The sequence below is a fragment of the Linepithema humile genome, chromosome 4 (assembly GCF_040581485.1).
Source record: "Linepithema humile isolate Giens D197 chromosome 4, Lhum_UNIL_v1.0, whole genome shotgun sequence".
NCBI lineage: Eukaryota > Metazoa > Arthropoda > Insecta > Hymenoptera > Formicidae > Linepithema > Linepithema humile.
In genome coordinates, this window is record NC_090131.1 from 26,248,688 (window position 1) to 26,271,457 (window position 22,770).

At 31.4% G+C, this 22,770-nt stretch overlaps 5 protein-coding genes across 6 annotated transcripts in view; 1 reads left to right on the top strand and 4 right to left on the bottom strand.

The window, feature by feature from the left end:
- Positions 1–6,139, bottom strand: part of Invadolysin (leishmanolysin-like peptidase, invadolysin) — a 246,089-nt gene extending 239,950 nt beyond the window's left edge. The window contains exons 1-2 of the mRNA XM_012366169.2: positions 6,001–6,139; positions 15–364 (exon numbers count right to left, since the gene is read on the bottom strand). Coding sequence (XP_012221592.2) covers positions 15–197 — 183 coding nt within the window. The 5' untranslated portion in view covers positions 198–364; positions 6,001–6,139. The remainder of the gene's footprint in view (positions 1–14; positions 365–6,000) is intronic.
- FeCH (ferrochelatase, mitochondrial) lies at positions 2,366–6,134 on the bottom strand. Of its 2 annotated transcripts, none has more exons than XM_067353937.1 (8): positions 6,001–6,134; positions 4,444–4,636; positions 4,147–4,368; positions 3,940–4,041; positions 3,460–3,625; positions 3,264–3,371; positions 3,001–3,165; positions 2,366–2,928 (listed from the first exon to the last, which is right to left on the bottom strand). In XM_067353937.1, the coding sequence occupies exons 2-8, from the start codon at positions 4,539–4,541 to the stop codon at positions 2,731–2,733; spliced, it is 1,059 nt and encodes a 352-aa protein (XP_067210038.1). In that variant the 5' UTR covers positions 4,542–4,636; positions 6,001–6,134; the 3' UTR covers positions 2,366–2,730. The 2 variants fall into 2 exon arrangements, with proteins under 2 accessions (XP_067210038.1, XP_067210037.1); XM_067353936.1 differs by lacking the exon at positions 6,001–6,134 and adding an exon at positions 5,054–5,492.
- On the top strand, positions 5,712–8,378 carry LOC105671751 (EEF1A lysine methyltransferase 2). Its single transcript, XM_012366171.2, has 4 exons — positions 5,712–5,977; positions 6,067–6,165; positions 7,642–8,051; positions 8,231–8,378. Exons 1-4 carry the CDS (start codon positions 5,922–5,924, stop codon positions 8,323–8,325), a joined length of 660 nt encoding a protein of 219 aa, XP_012221594.1. The 5' UTR covers positions 5,712–5,921; the 3' UTR covers positions 8,326–8,378.
- A 48-nt stretch (positions 8,379–8,426) lies between these two features.
- sosie lies at positions 8,427–15,838 on the bottom strand. The gene is made up of 4 exons (XM_012366137.2): positions 14,959–15,838; positions 13,713–13,862; positions 12,331–12,462; positions 8,427–11,385 (listed from the first exon to the last, which is right to left on the bottom strand). The coding sequence occupies exons 1-4, from the start codon at positions 15,104–15,106 to the stop codon at positions 11,303–11,305; spliced, it is 513 nt and encodes a 170-aa protein (XP_012221560.2). The 5' UTR covers positions 15,107–15,838; the 3' UTR covers positions 8,427–11,302.
- A 2,068-nt stretch (positions 15,839–17,906) lies between these two features.
- Positions 17,907–21,829, bottom strand: LOC105671724 (uncharacterized). The gene is made up of 3 exons (XM_012366135.2): positions 21,697–21,829; positions 18,934–21,321; positions 17,907–18,745 (listed from the first exon to the last, which is right to left on the bottom strand). Exons 1-3 carry the CDS (start codon positions 21,731–21,733, stop codon positions 18,555–18,557), a joined length of 2,616 nt encoding a protein of 871 aa, XP_012221558.2. The 5' UTR covers positions 21,734–21,829; the 3' UTR covers positions 17,907–18,554.
- Between the last annotated feature and the right edge of the window lie 941 nt (positions 21,830–22,770).

Genomic DNA, 22,770 nt, shown 5'->3' on the forward strand with positions numbered 1-22,770 from the left:
GTAAATGCACTTACCTCGTGTGCTCGTGGATGTTTGTGGCCGCAGTGCCGATGCTCGAACATCCCACTCACAAGACTCAACACAGCGCACACAGCGAGCAGAGCAGCGAGCGGCGACACGCCGGTGCCGCGGTGAATCTTCAACCGCACTCGGGCCGCCATCACAGACGACAATCGCGCTCGCAATGCATGACACATACTGAGCGCGTCCGACGGCGCCGAGCATTTATATAGCCGACGCGGCGGCAGGTAGCGCCGCGGCGCTGCTCACCACGCTGTTCGATACCCCGTGCGCGACGGCAGAGGCGGAGGCGGCACTTCGACGAAGACGACGCTGTCGCTGGGATAAACCCCTCGTAAGGAACCTGCGAAGAAATTGAAGGATTAGATAATGTGCTGAGAAATACTGGAATTTAATATAACGGATATTTTTACTTGTTGAATCAAATAAATTATAATAGAAAATGCAATAAATGCTTTTGTTATCTATCGTTTAACATTCCACATGCATTCAACTGATTGATATGTGCCTTGATAATAATAATATTCACAACTATTTTGTAATATGAAATATTACTAAAACAATTATTCATACGAAACATAAAATATATTATTACTCCATTCTTTTACATCCCTTCTTTAAACAATAAATGTTATTATTTGTATTTTTTATTAACAAAATGTTTTTTCGCTTCTATCCTCACAATTCATATATCAGATATCTAAAAATATTTTTCACCTACACACCTTTCACGGCCCAAAATACAAATAAGAAATACCGAACATGAATATCGTATCAAAAGAGCTGATTATCATCACTTGCCTTTATTATCACGTCAACCAAAAATAAATTTGGCACCCCGACGTACGATTGTGGATGCGCGATACACCCGCGAAGAAATAAAAAACCCGTAATATGACGATCGCCCGATATAACTTTCCGACACACTTCCGTCACTATCGAGATACGTTTAAGAAATTCGAAAAACGAATGCAACTTCACACCGACGCCCGAAGATTCAACGATTACCCGATATCGTTGTTTTACACTCTCGACCGACTTTTCCGTTATAAAATGACGAAAGACTGATCGTGACTATACGCGCACTAATACTTCATAACGATCTCACCGTGGATTCGACAATTCCGACACTCCCGAGGTATATTTAAGAATTCGAAAGACGACGAAACTTTGCATTAATTCGTTACTTCGATTAACGATATCCGACACGATGCGATCAACGCGACTAGTTTTACGAATGTCGAAAAACTAGAAATTACAAATGTGTACACTGATTCAATACTACACGGCAATCGTTCGTTGCTAGATTTAATACCCACGATATTCGTCGCGCGCAAAATTTATTTCGAAAAAACAAAAATGTACGCGAACATAAGACACTGCTCGCCTTGGTCCACCATTATTGCCATCGACTAACGAAATGATCTTCGCGCAATTGATATCGTGACGTCACATTTGCATCATCACGTGATTGTATTTAAACATGAAAAAAACGCGCGACTTTCAAATTATATTTATATTGCCAAATCGAATATTAATCAATTATTATCATATAGTTTATCATATTATTGTTGTATTGTTATGTATATCGAAGTATATAAGAAAACACATTAATCATTTATTTACATAAACAATCTAATATTGAAATAAAATTTACGAGAATTAACAGGTTATTAAAACGCATTTTTATTTTCTTAACTTTGCCTAAATTATTAAATATTAAAACTAAGCAACAAATTAGCAATTTCAATACAATTTCATTAATACGTAATAAGATCAAATTATTATAGATACAAGAAACGCATACGATACAAAATAAATACAAAATCATAAATCATATGTATTATAAGCAACCATAATAATAAATTTTATAAGCAACTGTAGCTATAATTATCGGGCTTGTTTCGCATGTAAAATGCAGTAACTACTTCTAAAGCAATAAATATGATTATTACGGTCTGATTGCCATGACAATGTTGTAATATAAAATCAGTGAGCAAGCAAAGGCGAAGTGTAACATCAAGATCAACGATGCATCTAACGCAATCGTGATTTAACCTTTGGAAAAATGGAAATGTGCTGAATGCACAGCTCCGGCAGAATAAACCGTACAAACAAAACTGTAGATATTATTGACAAGAACTAGCTATTGTATTTATATACTCAAGACAATATTACATTTGGTACTGCATATCAAATATTGCATTATGATGTAGGAAGTAAAGAAGTATATGCAAATAATTCTAGCAAATTATATATAAAGCTTTGTTAATCAAATTGTTATAGCTATTAATTTCTAAATGGATTTGTGAAGGATTTATAAAATGTAAAAGACGCGTGATAATTTATTTGGTATTATTGCACCTTTGTATATATTTTATTAAATCCGTTTATACCAAATTATCAACAGATAACTTATCATATTATATAACTAATACAAATATATAACTAATACAGATTATATAACTAATACAGTAAGTAATACAGTTAATTACATGAACTATATGTGCTTTAAATGAATATTTAATAGGTTCGTTCTTTATAGTTGAATTGGCTGCACTAGTTCAGAGTTTAAGTTAAACTTTCTCTTTCCAATATGGACGGAAAAAGATACTCTAAACTAGTGCAGCCAGTTCAGCTATAAAGAACAAACCTAATACAATTGAGAATACTTGAAATAATATTCATATATTTTCCATATCATAACTGCTAAATCTTACAGATTTTAGCATACCAATTTTTGCTGGCATCGCAATTTAAATTTACACAATGAGGACATCGTGTTAAAAATTTAGGATTTATAGATTGTTTTGATCTAAGATGAGACACAACAATATCCGTCAGAGCGTCGATAAAAACAGGATGATCATTAGGTGCCGCAGCTCTTCGTATATTTTTGATACCAAGCTGGAAAGATTAAGTATAAAACATTCTACTTGTTACATTAAATAGATGGCAAAATATGACAGCACTTCTTACTTCCTCAGCGAGTTCTTGACAGTATTCTATATCCAATTCATGAAGGGTTTCAATATGTTCATTTACAAATGCAATCGGTACCAGAATAAAATTTTTTTTGCCTTGCTTAACATAGCCTTTTAACGCTTCATCAGTGAAAGGCCCCAGCCATGCCATAGGTCCCACCTAAATATATATATTTCATAATATGCATAATGAACTAAAGTTAAAGTGTTTTTTTTAACTTGGCTCGGCTAACTTTTAACACATATGCATTTATGTACCTTTGATTGCCATACTAAGCTGTATGGATTGCAGTAATTTAATTCCTGCATAACTAATGCAACTGTGGCTCCAACTTCCGCAGGATAAGAATCCCCTCTATTTACAACCTAAAACGATTACAGAAAGGAAAAGACAAATCAGACTAATTTCTAAGTTGTCGTGCAACTAACTATGCATTATTTTAACAATAACAACCTGCAATGGCAAAGAGTGAGCTGAAAATAAGATTATAACATCGTCTCTTGTTTCACTAGGAAATTGTGCAAGTTCTTCTTTAATTCTTTCAGCAAACGTTTTCACAAGAAGTGGATGTGTAGCCCATCTATCTATTATACTCCACTTCATCTTATTTGGCAATTCTCTGCAAAGATGTAATTTGTATCTATTTTATGTTTATCAATTTTTATAACTCTCTATTTCATTTATTTATATTTCTTTATGTGTTCTAAAGACATAAAAATAATTCAACAAAAATAAAATTCAATGAAAATAATTCTATAAAATTTAATATTCCAGATATAAAAATATTATGTTGCTATAGTAAATATGCATATAAAACAACACATGTTGCATTTATGATAAATCTACAATCTATACAATAAATAAAAAAAAGTAGATAACACAAAATTTACAATTTATAGCTATAAAAAGTGAAAAATGATATAATGTAATCACCTAGTTTTGTAATAATTGTATATAGCATTAAAACTGGAACCTGAAGTTGAGCAACTGTACTGCGGATACTGAGAAAAAAGTACAGTATGCTGCACTCCATCACTGAAAAAAAGCATACAACCAAATTTAAATTAATTTCTAAGATTTATGTTTATATGTTGCATATGTTTAAATTTTATTACACCTAAAAAAATATGACAGTCATACTTGTGTATCCTCTCAAGAGTAACTTCTGTGAGAGGATCTGCATATCGAAAGGCAACATAATGTTTGTGAGGTGCAGTTTCAGGCGAAATTTTATCCAATTTCTTGCATAAAAGTTCGCCTTGCTTATTTGTCCACTGTAGAATTGGTGATCCCCCACCTATCTCAGAATATTTTTTCTGCACTTCTGGCGTACGACGTTTGGCTATCCAAGGACCTAATTTACTGCAATATATTTCTGTAAGAAATATCTCTCTCATATAATATTCGCTATTGTATCATGCATGTACACTATAAAACCTTTGCACTGGTAGCTGTATCATATCACGATCAGTCATTATTCTTAATAAATACTCATGGACTTGACTAGTGTTGGAAGGTCCACCCATGTTTAACATTAATATACCAGTTTTCGGCTTTACACTGTCTTTGTCAGCTGGATTCACCGCAACAGAAGCATAGCGTCGTGTAGACAGTTTTGTACATTGTCGCCCTGTGCAATATCATATGTAACTATTATCTGTATATCATATAAGTAAATCCCAAGTACTAATAAAACATGCATAATTTTAATATAAAGAAGCAAGCATAAATTTAAATATAGAGACAAAATTAGTTTCACAGTTAAAGAAACATAATAAACTGCAACTTGACAATCTCCTTTTTGATAAAATTAAGATGTAATACAAAAAATGAGATTATGAATAAAAAATAAGTAATGCTGCATGCTACTTTAAATAATAAACACATATTTGAATCTTGGACATCAATATTAACATTGCATTTATAAATTTGTAAATTATGCCATGCACAATAAAACAAACACATGCAATATTATTAACATACTCTTATTATTATTTAATATATTATAATCATTGAATATAATGTTTAAACAATCTCATTTACTTACCAAAACAAAACATGTTCGTTAGCAGGTTATTAACACTCATGTTGAAATGGATAACACTTTATAATTCAAGCTCAAACGTTTAAATTTGCGATGTACAAATGATCACAAAGGTAATAAGTTAAGTTGCACAATCATGATGACAACGAGTACCGTTAGATTGAAACGGCTCCGATAAACAGGCGATAAGGTTAGATTCAACACAACACGCATAACTGCATATGCAACGTATAAGCAGAAATGCAATCGGTAAAGTCAGGTTAACAGTAATTTTATCGTGAACAGATAGCGCTGTGAACACTCGCTGCATTATCCACACAATGTGCCAAAATCCGACAAAATGTAATTTTTAAACAAACTGTGCAATGCAAATTATCAAATTTTTTGCATAATATTAACATAATATATGTACATACCAAGAAATATATATTACATGTTTCTCAAAAATTTTTTAATGATAGTTTTCATTGACATAATTATAATATCACACACACTTTAAAATAATATTAATTTGATTTAATTGTATCTGAATAAATGCATGTTTCTATCTAGAAAAATTGTTAAAATATATCGTTGACAGCTATTCAATTATTACTGCCACCTAGTTAAAAAATTCCAAAACAACATGACAGTTCTAAGATCACGTTGATTGTTTGATCAAATTTATGCATAAATATCGCATACCAAGTTTATATATAATTCTAAATTGATTTACCATTTTATTTATGACAATGTGATTAATCAGTTTATGACAACGATTTATAATGATACAATTTACTTGCTCTGAACAGCACCTGAGCAGCACTCTTACATGCGACACCCGGCCGGATCGGAATTATCATTTGTAGACTCAGACAATCACAGTTAAGCCATGGCAGAGCAAGAGAACGAGGAATTAGCATCGTCGGATTTAGGCACTCTCGATTTGTAAGTATATATTTAGTACGTACCGTAATCGCACGACACTCGTTGTGCATTACTCGCTGCTTTTTTTGACGTTTCTGTGCCGCTTGCAGCTGGGAACACGCGTACGCGCAGGAGCTTGACAACTTCCGTGATCACGGCGACGTGGGCGAGATATGGTTCGGCGCGGCCAATTCGCGCAAGATCGTACGGTAAGCGAGCCAAGGATTAACCGCAAACGCGTGTCACACCGTTATTCACTAGCGTAAACAGCACCCCGAAAAATCGATGCACTTTCCCGCGGAACGTAAACAACAACGACGTGAAGACAGCTGCCTCACAAGTTTTTAGTAGCGTCACCTGTGAAATTATTCTCAAACTTTCTTCGTCAGTAGCGCTTTAATCCTCAATAGTTTAGTTCAATAATCACTTTTTCTACTGTGGATAATCCCGTATTCATTAAATTTTAAGATATCGACTTCAAAGTTATCTCCTATAAAGCCGGTTGTTCCAACTTTTTGATAGACTTTACCTCTCAGTTACCTAAAATAAATATCAGTAACTGTTGTTCTATCTGTTGTAAAGTTTACCGACGAAAAATGGTGAAAAATCCTCTCAAATCGACCATCTGTAGTGTATTAGCATATGTACTTTACTTACAGAAAAGGACTTTTTATTCTACACAGCCAAAAAAAAGTTAAGTGTATTTGAAAAAAATAGGTAAAACAGACCACTTTAGGATCCCCTTAAGAGGTAATTTTACTCGATATTCCAATCACCGAGTAAGGATTACTGATATTTATTTTAGAAAACTGAGTGATAAAGTCTATCAAGAAACAACCGGCTTAATTTGATAAAATATATAATAATTTTTATATATTTAAAAATATTATTTTTGTTATATAAAACTTAATACTTATCTTAAAATATTTTTTCTGTTTCTGAAAATATTTGAATAATAAAAGTTACGGATATACTTCCGAATGACCCCTGCTCCCGATTGACCTGAAATTTTACACATAAATTCTATTTGATGCGAGGAATAAAGTGCGCGTGGTTCTAACTTCATTAAATTAAAAAAACAATTTTTTTGTGAATCCATGTAAAGTCGTATAATTATAGACCTAATTTTCCGAAGCACCGGGCGATGGGGAGTAGACCTTGCTTTGTGCGGAAAGTCGCAAACCCATCTAAATTCGTATAATTACAGACCTAATTTTCCGCAGCACCGGGCGATGGGGAGTAGACCTGGCTTTGCGCGGAAAGTGGGTTTGCAACCCCGGTGCTTCAGATTCCTTACATTGAAAACAACTTATGTGTAAAATTTCAAGTCGATCGGGAGCAGAGGTCGTTGGGAAGTACACCCAAAGTTACATAAAATTGTAGTCTGGTTATATATACATATCTTTGTTTTCATAATCATCATATTTCTTATATTTAAACATTCATAAAACATAATAAATAATTTTTAAATCCTTGATCTTTCTATTAAAGGCCAATAGTAAAACATCATAACAATATATATAATGAAAAAAGCTTTGTTTTTCTAAATATGCTTAAAATAAATATACCTATAAAAATAATAAAATTTTTGTATTACTATATATACATATACATATCAGCGGGAAAAATAAATGATTAATGAATGATGAATGTGATTAATGAATTGATTTTCAATCATATTTTAGATGGATTGCGACGAAATTGGATTTAAACAAAGAATGCGATAAGATAATTGATGTAGGATGCGGTAATGCAATGACTTTAGTAGAACTGGCAAAAGAAGGATTTGCTAATTTGATGGGAGTAGATTATTCACAGAAAGCAGTAAATTTGGCTCGCATGATCCTGAACGATAACAATTTGTCAAATGTAAAATTGGAAGTCTGCGATATTTTGAATAATACATTGCCGCATGATTTTAAACTCGTTCATGATAAAGGCACTTACGATGCTATCAGTCTAAGTCCAGAAGATCCAACGGTGAAACGACAGAAATATATTGAAAATATACATCGTATTCTTTTACCAAAAGGATATTTGGTACTGACTTCCTGTAATTGGACCAAAGAGGAATTGCTGAAACACTTCACGAATTGTTAGTATAATTTTAAATGTCTTTGTTTTTAAATAACCGAAATAATTTTTTTAACAATATGTATTGTTTACCTCTTCTTCGATAATTTTATCAAAGATATATCTTTTCTGTGAAGTTTATTGCTTTTATCATTACCTTTGGAACATTGCGAGAACAATTTTCAGATTTACTGTTTGCAGATTTCGAATTTGAAAGTCAACTTCCTACGGATACATTCCAGTTTGGTGGACAAACAGGAAACGTTGTAACACAATTGGTGTTTCGGAAAAAGTAAATCTTTATATACTTTTATATGGAAATAAATAAAATACTTCTCTAATCTGTGGAGACTTTGACGATTACTTACTTCCTAAAACGCATATGAAAATAAATGTATATTTCGAAAAGATTCAAGAATTTATTTGTGCACAAAATGTCCAAGTACATAAAATGACATCAGAGTGAGAATGCGATTAGCTCTACATATTCTTGACTATTGTCATATTACAAAGTTTACAAAAGATACTTATGCTAAATTAAATTCTACGATAAATCTCTGTGATTATTAAATATAGCGGAGAAATAAATTCAGTGTTTATCGAATTATATTAGCAATTATATTAATAATTAATAATAAGGCGTCATTGACAAAAGTTTATATTTCTCAAAAAGATTTAATTTAATGCCGAGGTATATATTTAAATCAATTTGCAGAGAATTAAGACAAAATTAATATAATTCGATGAGCAATTTAATTATTTCTGTAGAATTAGAATTTTTAAATATTTAGAAAATTGTGTGTGATTTGTAATTTGTAATTTGTGATTTATAAGTAAGCAATTCCATAATTTTTTACCATGTACTTTGCCTCTTGAAGAAAATATAACGATAACAAAGATACTTGAAGAAATTATAATAAATGCGCATAATTGATAATAATATTGATATGTGCATCTAATGGTTTTTATTTTGTGTGCAGTTAGTACGCGAAGCTTATTGTTAATAATGTATACTACACAAATTTATTTCCAAAGCATTATTCTGTTTTGGGTTCTAAAGATAGTCACATTCAAATATGAATATATAATATGAATTTAATAATAAATTTTTATCCGAGAGAATTATATTAATGTAATATTTTTTTTTTTTTTTTACTTTTTTACATACATATTATGATTATTATAAAACACAATATGAAAATTGAAATATGATCATATTAATTAATGGCAATTATTATAGACTATGTTAATGAATTGTTTACTCTAATTTAACTGCAACTGTTACAACTACATCAGTTTTTTTATTGTAGTAACTATTTTAAAGTGCTTTACGTACTGAGGCTATATACGAGTATGAAGGATTGATTACTTACTTACGATTGATTGACAATCGCATAAAAATGACCCAGAGTTAATATCCACATTTTGAACTTTTTATCATAAACATAAACTAAAATAATTAGATACACTATCATATAATTCAATAAAATAAGACACAAATAAATAATTATATTTATTTAAATAAAATTAATTAAAATTAATACGATAAACAAAGAGGATGTCGAGCCAAGGCCGGATAGCAGTGCCAATAACAATCTTCTTTTTTCTTATTTCATACTAAACGTTTCGGTCAATATGTGACCATCTTTAGTGTATTTATTGTAATTATGTTACATTAGTTCAATAATTAAAATGAGATTGAGTTTAATCCAAATTATGATTTACATTTGATTCTTTATAATATCAAATCTGGATAGAGCGCCCACGAGACTGACAGTGTGTATTGAGTTTATGTTTCAAAGATGTTAGACTTGTTATAACGTATAATCAGATGAAAAACAACAAGTAACTGTGAGAATTTTTTTGGTGTGTCAGTCTCGTGGGCGCTCTATCCAGATTTGATATTATAAAGAATCAAATGTAAATCATAATTTGGATTAAACTCAATCTCATTTTAATTATTGAACTAATGTAACATAATTACAATAAATATATTGAAGATGGTCACGTATTGCTCGAAACGTTTGGTATAAAATAAGAAAAAAGAAGATTGTTATTGGTACTGCTACCCGACCTTCGTTCGGACATCCTCTTTATCGCAGTGCTCGGAATTATCTCAGCATTTTCAGCCGATTCTCGTGATTGAGAGACGCCTCCTTTCCTCTCCTTATCGCGCGCGCCGCAGCGCTAGGGCCAGCGCCGCCGAGCATCAGAAGCGGCACTCTCCAAATAATGATTAAACATTTAAAAAATGTTCCCCAGCCCTACTGGAAATCACTCTAAAGAGAAAACGCGTCAGCAATAGTACCTGACGTGGAAATCTATTGAAATATTTCCATAATAAATTTAAAAATAAAAAAAAATTATTTTTAATACATTTTTAAAATTTTAATAATAAAGGCAGAAGAACCTAATCATTAATTGCCGCTCCTGACGTTCGGTAAAGAGAGAAATAGATCAACGAGAATCGACTGAAATGCTGAGATAATTCCGAGCACTGGTTTATCGTATTGATTTTATTTGAGCCCAAAGATATTTAAAATTATATTTATTAATTAAAATTATTATTAATTAGAGACATTAAGAGTAAAATTGTTTGCTTAAACTGATTCAAAATTAAGAGTGAATGAGAACTCTGAACCACCTAATATTCTTATAGAAATTCGACATTATTAAAATTTTTTTTATAATTTAAATATAGTGTTATACATATACATCATCGGCTATAGAACCTGTCGATTATAAGCTAATACGATCATGGATATAATTTTCTAATTTTAACACGCATCAGAAGAAATTAAGAAATAGAAAATCAGACTTTGCATATATACTTGCAATACATTTTACGTAATATACCAGTTACTCTAGAAATCGCACACTTTTTCCGGACCAAGAATAAATTTAAAAAAAAAAACATTTTTTAATGTAAAAAAACCATGATATTTTGGTACTATAAATAATTATAAAATAAAAATGTATTTTTTCAAAGAATTTATAATCGAGAGAAGGTACACTTGATTATTTTGACTCGAGATTCGATCAGAGAATTTATGATTATTTGACACATAAATGTGCATCCATTTTCGAACCTCAAACATATTCATACATACATCCTGCTTTAAATGTTTTCGTTAAATTAATGAGAGTAATGTTGACACTTATAAATAAGCGTATTCCTAGCTGTTACTTCTCTTTTGATTTGTTAGTTCCAATAATTATATTTTGTTACCGTAAGTATAGATCCGGAAATTTTTTAAATAATTTATTAAAAACTTAAATATTTGAACCCAATCTTCCTAATACGAGCGAAGCAGCCAGAAGAGTCGTGGTATACATCGCAAACATGGATGAGCAACCTACAAAGAATGTGAATAAAAACTGACTATATATCTCTTACACTTGACATTATGTCTATACATAAATCCATATTAAACTGATGTATTTTTAACATCACATACATCGACGATGACATCCATTTAATTCAGTTTATTTTATAAAAAATATAATTTATTTTATAAAAAATACTCAAAAACTATATCATTACAGTAGACGTTTATATTGACTTGCAGTGATAATTCTTACGTCACTCTATTTCCTGCTAATTGATAAAATAAGACGATAAATAATGATGAGTACACAAATTATTATCATACTTTTTTAATCTTTGTCTCAACAACACAGATCAAAATATACTTTGTTTCAAAAGAAGAAAACGAAAATTTAAACATTTATTTTAAATCAGCATATCAAAGCTAACGAAACATAACGATGACGAACTTCTTTTAATCTTTGATAAAAGTACTGAATATTTCATCGCTACTTAATAGAATATTTTATAAATTACGTAAAATTAGAGTAAATTTTTATTTTAATACTAATAAACCCTTACTACTCAACATCAAAGGTTTAATTATATTTATTATTACAATGTCAATTATTATATCATATTTTTCAATTTTTACAAAATTTTAAAGTTAACTTTGAGCCCTATGGACCGATTGTTCTAACTTCTTGGTAGACTTTATCTCTCTATTATCTAAAATAAGTATCAGTAATTACTCGGTAGTTAGAATACCGAGTAAAATTATCTCTTAACAATTTAACCCGTTCGACAGATAGAACAACAGTTACTGAAATTCACTGATATTTATTTTAGATAACTGAGAAGTAAAGTCAAAAACAGAACAACCAACCCTAGGTCATTAAAACAGAAATGATAAACATTACTTTACGTAATCTGCAATGATCAACAAAATACATGATATGCCGTTTTTAATGTATTAACAAAAGTTTTAACTTACCGCTACAAATCAATGGGGCTTCTTGGACAAATCCTTCTCTGCAATAACAACGTCTGCCTATAGTATTGTTGCGCTGAACGCAGTAAGCATCGAGCACACAGTCTGTGTCGTCACTGCAAGGCGAGCCAAGAGCTAAAAGCAAAAAATTTTAAGACGACCTAAGAATTTAAGAAATGTACAGATCACAAATTTTTCGTTTTCCAATGTTTCGAATACTTTACTAGCCAAATTAAAATAATGTATGATTATAAAATAGCGATAATACGCAAATATTGCAAATTTATTTTTGCAAAACATAAAAATTTAACAAATTTATAATATATGTAAATTCGTACAATTTTAATTAATTGTAAAAGTTAATCTTATTTAAATGTTAAAAGGCACTGATATACAGTACTGACATGACTTTTAAACGCCAATCGATTCGTAACAATGGCTAATTGCGCTTAAAATGTTCGAGGCAATCATCGACAACTCTGCCGAAAATCAGAAAGGAAACGTGCATAGTGATCATCTAATCAAACGAAATTACTGAGTTTCCGGATTGTTTCACGAACCTCTAATATAACGTATCAAACTACAAATCGCTTGGTACACGCTGTACGGTTCGCAAAGTTTTAAGAATCAGTAAATATTTGATTGCATCGTACCAGGTACGATTACTGCTATCATTCTCATTAATGATTATTACATTTCATTACATTTAATACGAGAACCATGAAGATGTCTTTAATTTGTGATAATATGCGTGTCTTATAACTTGTGAAATAGTATAATAAGTACATAGCATTATTCAATACAGTTTTTGAAAAATGCAATGATTAGGTGAATTATTGATATTTTTGTTGTCGTTCTATTTTCATACTCTTTTTCCTGCCGTGCAGGGAATACTATAGAAAAACTGCACCGGTGTAACAGCTGAAGGAAGGTAGATCGGGGCGGTACTCTTAACCCGTACCAATTTGCATAGATAACCATAGAACCGGCTACGAACACCGCCATATGTTCACATACACTGCAATACAGCACGTAAGTATATGCAAATCTTCGTATACCGGCTTCCAGTTAAAATCATCCCATCCGAGATTTGACTGTCCGAAGGAGTAAAATAATAGACGTAATGGATGTATGCGTAAAACAACTTGAAATACTATCTCTAAACATGCATGCAAAAGTTAAACAGAAATTGGTGATGCGATCCTACTGCAAAATATTTTAAGGAGAAATTCTTTGACAAATTTTTCATTTATTTTCTATCTCTTCAAATTCATAAAGAGATGCGCTGCACACTTGATTGAATTAATATTAATTTTTTTCTGCAATGCTTCTTCAAATTATAATAAATATGAAAAATAATGGCAAAATTATAAAAATTTATGCACCTTTGAATTTATTAGGGCAAAGGCCATTAACTGGTACCGAGTAATCGCCGCAAAGACATCGGGTTCTTCCATCTCGTGGATCCGCTATACACGTTGTGTTTTGAATTCCAGCACACTCACTATCCATCTTACATTCGCGAGATTTACCAGCTGCAATTATAAATATCATTCCATATAAAGAATCGTGATCTTATTTTGATTTTAATTAATCTAATGAGCCCTTAGTTCGTAAAAAATATGTGCAGTATTAGTTCAGCAGATCATTAAAAATTAAGCTTGCAAATTTGAAGTAAAACTATCCCATATCTAAAATTCTGTTATAATTATTTTATAATTCATTGTTCTTCTTTGATTGATACTTAAAAAAAATGTTCAAAGACTCTTCTTGTTTCTTCTTTTTTTCTTGTTAATAAATAAATGAAAAGCGTTGTAATATTCATGAATAAAATTTATCGCTACAATTATATCTCAATTGTCCAGATGTGTGAGCAACATGATAGTCAAAAAGTCATGCGAACTAGAACTCTGACATTCAACAGAGCATTAGTATTCATCTACATTTTAGTTTAACCTTGACTTCTAAGCGTCAGATTTTTATTCCTACGCAGTTTTAATAAAACTGCAATTGATTGTTAAATACACTAATATGCATATTTTTCAAAATATCGTACGAAATAATATTTCAACATATATTATGTTATATTATTGTAAAGTATATTAATAATATGAATATTTATGAGTATTTATAATTAATAATATAAAAGGCAATGAGAATCAAAAGCGCGGTTATCCAAGTGCGAGAACTATGAACGATTATTCATAGTTTTTGCGCTTTAGCAATCACGCTTTCTTATTGCCTTCTATATTATTATTTATCTATGAAAAACCATACCTAACAATATAAAGAAAAGCCAAAAAGTAAAGGGACTTTCTTGATTAAAAAAGTTCTTTTACATTTCAATTCTGGAAGTAATATTAAAAAGTGTAATTTCTTAAATGTCCTTTCACTTTTTGACTTGCTCTCGTAAAGTGCAAGATAGTATAATTTACATGGCAAATTAATTATTATGCTCAACAAAATTATAAGTATATCAAATTATGTTATAATATATATTATGCATGCAATAAATATAATATTATTTATGTATAATAAAATAGAAATATATAACTTTTGTTTAAAATTAATAATACAAAATTTTAATATAATTTTAATACAAAAAGCTTTTATTATTTCTTTGTTACGTACTTGGTGTAGGTGGTGGTGAATTCTGCGGATTTTGATTCTGCGGATTGCTCTTCCCAAAAGTGGTAAGAGCACCGGACATCGGCGGTGAAAATATTGATATCGCCAGTACTATGGATGTAATTACCCGGAGACTCATTTCGTCTCTCATTATCACTCAATCAATCGTTATGCAGATAATATTGAATTATTATCACTTGTACAGTCACAAATCACAAATCCGGATTTAAGCAAAGAGATGACTCACGGGTGAAAAAAATCACTTCCCTTTCTAGATTCTAATTTCTCCTCGTTATAAACTCTTTCCTTTGTCCTCTCAACAATTTAAATCTCAGCTTACCACACACCAGATCACTCCCCGATGAAAGTATAACGGAACCAATGACGACAAAAATTCTAGTGAGAAGACTTTCGCACTTTTGATCCACTTATACTGGTATGATTCCAAGACTGCGTGTTACAAGGACGTCGGAAGGCCTTTTAAAGCCTTCAAAGCACCCCCACTACGAAACGGCCCTACGTGCTGCCACCACTAAAGTAGAAAATGCTTCGCCGTAAGGTGGTTACCTTACCACCTTTCTTGAAAATCTGAATACGAAGCTAGCTGGCTGAACTTCGATCGCCGCGAAAGACGCGGTCAGACGTGACTATGTTCTATCGCTGAGCCGTTGCTGAGCATTATCAATAAAATTTATGAACCTGACACGTAGACAGTGATTCCTTTTTGGGGACGCTAGCCGGAAACAATCCTTCGAAGTATCCTGCTTTACATCGTTATCACCTGGCATCTATTCCCAATATAGACTCCTCACGTATCAGTGGCAAATTTTAACAATCGTCACTTCGTTATGTGTGCGAAACCGAATAATTCATAGAATCCAGTTATAACATTTTAATTTCTTCAAAAGTAACGCTTTTTATTTTCTAGAGAATAATGATCTTAGCAAACTTTTGCAATTACTCCGATCGTATCAACGATAAGTTTCATAAGTTTAAGTTTTTTCAGTCAATTCAAAGAAATATAAGTGAAACTATTTACGTCTCGTAATATACATCTCGTATCAACGATAAGTTTAATTATTTTTCAGCCAATTTAAACAAATTTAAGTAAAGTTATTTTCCGTCCCTTAATATACGTCTCGCGATCACGAGATTATTAAAAAATTGTAAAAAGATTGTGCTGCCAAATATAAGATGTATGCCAAATAAGTAGATTACATAAAACATTTTATCTAAAAATTCTCCAATTATTTTAATAAATCTACATAAGATAAATCAAATCCACTTAACTTTTCACCGTTTGCATTGATCAATAAAAAAGAATTTGTTTAAATAAAGACATTTTTTAAAAATTATATATAATAAATTTAAAATAATTTTCGAATTGCTGGCATATTATTTATTATTTTTCTCTAAAATGTTTTTATCATTACTTTGTATTAATTTGTATTAATTAATAATAAAATTTTTTTGCGCCTCCTAGAATTAGAATACATATCCGTGTGGACCCCCTAAATCTTACCTAGAAATAATTTTGAATAAAAACGTAACAAGTATAAATATATAAAAATATATTAATTATATACTTTTTCCCTTTAATCTTTAGACATGAATTATACGATGCGTAAAAAATGAGCACCATTTATTTTACAGAATAGCGTTTGTTCCTTAAGTTTTCTCGTGCATTTCTTACAAAAAGTTATCTAAGTGCATAATTATAGCCTAGTTTCTCTTCTTATCATCTTACCCGGCATCGTGTCTTCGTCGGCGAAGACCGTCGAGCTCAAAATGTTAACTTTGCAGATTACAAAGCAGGCTCATCCGGCTGCGCGTGCACGAAAGCAAATTTATCGTCGTGCTGCTATAGTATTTTATAGACGGACATTCATAGAAATGTGTCCACCTGTGCACGCCAAGTGCATCGTGCCTTACCTTACGTTTGTTTACAGCAAGTATGCGCGTGTCGGATTGTCGTGTTGATTTCACGACAACGGCATCGCCTTCTGTTTCGATGGTTAAGTCTCTATCGATCGTCGATCGCGTAGGCTCGCGTGTAATTCATAAATTTAACAAGACGCGTGCAAGACGTACCGTGATTTACAAGGCAATTTACCGGAATGCTCGTCCGGCGATCGAAATGCTGATCGAACTGTCGTAGTCGATCTTGCATGTTTCACGAAACTGTAAGGTGTAAGGTCAGTGCGCGATTAAAACCGTGATTGCCTGGCTGACATTAATAAAGAAGCGCAATGTTACATCAACCTAACAACAAACTTGATAAGATCGGCAATCATACTCTATTAAATATTCCATTTGCGTAGCTTTAAATATTTTGCAGCTCAGGCTGCATTCTACTTTCGATATCGGAATTACTAAATAAATCAATTGACCTTTCCTGCGCATGATGTCATGCGTTTTGTAAAAAAAGTACTCTTAACGTCTGATAAGATGACTAATACATCAACACGAAATGTAGAAAATAAGTATACTCTTTGACATGACGATATAGAAAAATTGAACTGATAATTAATGCCAGTAACAATTTCATTTATTTATGCAGATGCAAAAGAAGAGATTTGCAATAGCAAGCAAAAATATGGCAAGAATTAATTCAAAATTGATTTTAAAGTAGAAGTGACACCAAAGAGTGCACTTTAAGTGTGATCAAGAGCTATTTTAAAGATATGCAAGCTTGACCTACTTTGGTATTTCTATAATCACCGAACGGCCTATTCTAATCATCATTTAACCAACGCATGGAAATTTTATCGGATTAACGCAACTATGTATAAATCAACAAATTAGCATGAATAAGTTCAAGGTCTATGCGCAGGTATATTAGCAACGCACTAATTATTCCATAGCATGCTTTCGTCGAATACTCACAGGTTTTATGATCAAATTTCATAAAAATGTGATATATTAAATACAATAACGCACTGCGCTAAAAATAATTTAAGAAAAGCACTTTATGCAAACACGGACATATTTATATTACACACTTTCACATTTGTTTTACATATAATAGCGCAATTACTACTGGATGTCCCATGGGAAATTGCTAAAACTAATTAGCTGTCATTTTTAAACGCACATAGAAAGCAAAAAAAAATAAAATATCTTCTAACAGAAAACATTTTGCATTTGCAAATTATTTACATATAAGTTAAAAATCAGTCGGAAATATTTTTTCATTAAAGAGACGTTTATAAAAAAATGCTAAATTTTGCTAATTTTAATAGTTTTTTTATGCAACAAAAGTTACAGTTACATTTATAGTTTCCGAAATCGACTTAATTTTCGTTATAATTCTGACGATGCGCACTTCGAAAATATACACCATTAAAATTAGCGATATTTGGCATTTTTTAATAAACGTTTATTTAATGATAAAAATATTGTCTTTAGTTTATACGTAAATAAAATGTCCTCTGTTTTAACAACTTCCCACAGGACACCTGAATAATGTAACGGTTATAAATATAATTAATTTTATTATATTTTTACAAATTACATAACGTATCAAAGAAGACAAAGAAAACATCCAAAAACGAAAGATATTTGTATAAATTTTCATTTACTTTTTATATGCGTGAATATTATTTTCGGCGTTTTTTAATTTCCGTCGGAAATTCGCTGGACACATAATCATCATCAAGTTTATTATGAAGAAGATATCGTTCATGAAGTCTGTCGATATAAGCAGCAAGAATCTCCATTCTCTGGAAAATCTTTTTCAAGTTTTGCAATACCTCCACATTTTCGTTATTTTCTTCTATTGTATTTTCCACTGCAATGTAAAAAACAGAATTTTAATACGTATTTCAATAAATAAATATGTGGAAATAGATATTTAGTGATTATTACTTTTAATAATTAGACCTCTCTAAAAAAACTTTATAAATAATAATAATATACTGTAAATAAAATGTATTTATATATTTTACTACAATTGTTTTAATATAATAATTAATATACCTGATTGCCATTCAGTTACAGCCATACGTTTTTTTCTGCCATTACTGCTATCTGATAAATTATCAATTATTTTCGAGAAAAAATCGTGACGTATGTCTTCCACGACTTTTTTTGCAACGTCAGACTGTTGACGCCAAGAATCAAGAGATAGAAAGGTCCAGTTAGAAGATTTGTTGTGAATGGTATCTATATAATCGTTTCCAGATGAAAGTGACTTGGTCGAGTTCACATAATCGATGAGCGACTTTGTTTCATTATTAAATATTGAGACTAATTTATTTTGCAATTCAGTTACAGCCATACGTTTTCTTCTGTCATTACTGCTGTTCATGGCGCTTGCAGTAAGATCACTAATTTCCGCAGAAGTTTCAAGATGTTCGTAATCTAGAATATCATGTACTTGAGGTTTTAATGCTTCTTGCTGTTTAGAATTTAAAGTCTTAAACCATGATATGAATTTGTCATAAGAATTGACGTAATCAGAATTAAATTTATAACTAGAAGGAGATACCGTCGTTGTAACTTGTCTTATTTCTTCTTCATTCAAAATGTGAGCAGTATCATCTTGAATGACTTTCGAATCACCTGCAAAATCTAATCTAACTCTTTCAGGTGATACGTTTAAAATTTTTACACTTGGTGTGTCTTTTTGTAATTCCACTGTGTCCATTTTCTCAGGTACATTATGCTGCAAAGTTAATTGCTCTTCCAATTGATCGCTTGCATCGTCGTAAAAATCATAAAAAAAGTCTTCAGAACTATTTACATCTGGAAAATCGGATGTGTGTGTTTCAACGGAAGTGAGATTCCATTTTTCGTCGAAATTAACAGCGGGACACCTCACCACAAAAATATCTCTGACAATTTGCACTTGGCACTGACTTCCGGGAATTAAATCTTCGAAATACTCTGGCTTTTCACTCAGAAATGGATAAATATTAGCGTCGCTCAATTTTGGTATATCTATCGGTCCAGGTTGTAAATCATCTGTAAAACGGGCGGGCGCATTAAACCATTGGAATTTATCATTATTTGACGTTGAGTGTTTTGCGCTATCTTGCCAAATCTCGGAGGAATCCTTAATATTTTCCGTTGAATCACGTTTCTCATCTGCTTTTATGTTTGCTGCAATCTCTGGCAAATGTGAACTTTCTGAATTTTCCATGCTACTTATCAATACACTGAATAAAAAAAATGGACCACCTCTTTTGAACATAGATGTGTCAGATGATGCTGACATAGACACATTACTATCATCAACATTCGGCTTATCTTCGTTACTTGCACTAATATTTTCGTTTGATTTATTTTCCGTCTGCTCTGAAATTTCTTGTGCCGATACAGATTGAAAAATTGAAAAACCTTTGGCTGAGCTCTCTTGTGACTCATCGGGCTCATCGGGCGGGCATATGACATATCCTGATTCTAAATCGTTGATTGCTTGTTTATTAATCTCGTCGCTAAAAGAACTCTTTTCACTACGATCATCTAACGTCGTGTCTTCAAAAAAATCGGCAAATAAGTCAGATAATTTCTGTTTCCAATTTTGCAAATTATTTATTAGATCTGCACTGATTCTACGATCCATCGAATCTTCAGGATTTGAATTTTTAAGTTTATTAGACGCATCTGATCCATGATTTTCCTCGCTATTTGACGTCAAACGATTAGTATTGTGAGTAAAATCATTCTTGCTTTCGAAATCTTTCAAGTCAACTTCGATTTTAGATTCTATCTCAGCTACATCTCGCAGTCTCTCCAAAAATTGGGCAATTTTTGCGTTCTTGTCAATAGTATCATCGACGTACTTGGTTGAAGAAAATTGCAATGGCACTGAATTCTTTATAAATTCCTTGTTTAACTTAAAATCTCCTAAAGATAATCTTATTCGAGGCCAGTTGTTAAAATCACTTGCTCGCATCGTGTTGTCATTTTCTACGCCAACAGAATTTGGCATACTTTTAGCATGCATCGTGCTGTCTATATCTGTTGCACTTATTTTGTCTTGCATTGATTCTTGCTCTTTGATCAGTCCCATGTCTTCTAAAAGATTATTAAGTTGATCTACGATAATACCAGACTTGACTAATTTCTTAGGCATTTCTGTAGTTGGATGTGATTTCTGTGCTTCTGACATTGAATCCAGAATTGAAATGTATTTTTCGAGATCAATAGCTGTATCCTTCTCTTCCGGTACTTGAGAAGGATATTTTTGGAAGATTATATAACAACTTCCTGCTAAAAATAACATCAACTCCAAGAGAAGTATTAGATGGAGAGATTGTATCCATCGTATGCATAAGCCGGTTTTATGTTCAAACTTCTTTTTCGATTCTGACATCTTCTGTTGCAATCCTTCTTCCAAAGCTCTGAGTTTCTCTGCAGAAACTTAAGTTTTTATTTATTTAAATATTTTACTAATAAAAAATAAAAAATAGTGTAAATAAACATATTTAGTTATAAATCGAATCTATCAAATTAAAATTATTAGTTAATGTCTAATAATAATATTAACACATTAATAAATTAATAAAATAAATCTGCGCAATAATTTTTGACATTACAATGCACAAGTATAATTATTCTACGAAAACTGTACAAATAAAAAATATGAATATTATGTAGAAAAAGTGAACTATTTTTTAATTACGTCAAGCAACGTTTAGATTTTAAATAAATTTTTTATAGTTAAATTTTTTATAGCCACGATGTAAATAACTGTCACTCTCTTATATTCGACAAAAAGACACAGTAAATGCCCACCTTCAAGAATTTTCTGCTCTTCCTTCATGGTGCGCATTTGATCGTCAACTGAATACTTCACAAAGATGAGATTGTTAAACGTTCAGCGCAGTAAGTAATAGAAAACAACCTCGACCTGGCAAAATAACATATATAAGCAAATAATCACGATAAAAGTTGACCCCCTCCACATAATACCCCTTCTTTAAGAGGAAGACATTCTTTAGGTCATCATTTATCTTCTTACAGGTCAACCGATGACTGTGCCTTGTTGTCAACAGAAACTCATTAATTATCTCGCAATTTAATTTATTCAATCTGGAACTAAATTTAACGTAAGAGTCAGAGAAAATTTAAAGAAAAATCAATTAAATTTTTTACATTATATTTATATACTTAACTCCTAAATCTGCAATTGATTGCGGATTTAAGTCAGTCGAAAGCAATAAATCTAGCACAAGTTATTGCGTGTATCGAAGCAATTTTGTCCTACTTTTCCACTCCTCTGTTAATTGCCAATATATTATGAGATTGATTGCAATAATGTTATGTGATTCCAGTGATTTAAATCATCGCAATCACGATGGAAAAAGCGATCAGACATATATGTATATATACACACATATATATATATGTCTGATCGTTATAATATATTTATTTAATCCATATCGCTCGACTAAAAACATGGAATAATGATTATTTTAAGAAATGCATTAGGAGAATTAATTATGTATCTATTTTTCTGACGATTATTCTGCATTTACATTTTATATTATGTATATAAACGGAAAATATAATATGCGTAATATTGAAAATCGCCGTTTATTACAAACATAAAGAATATGTCTATTAGCAAATTTACCTCAGGAAAATTGTTGCGCTGAGACAATATATTGTACCGAGCAACAAAATGTGATCTTTACTGTTGAGATAGTAATAAATCGGATTCTGAGAAATCTAATTTAATTGGTCCTTATTTCAGTATCTAATTGGCCATTATTTAAGAGTAGTGATGCAATAATTCTCGGAACGGTATAAAATATCTAAAATCGCGGAAACGATTTAACGAACGATAACGAACCTCCCTCTCTCTCT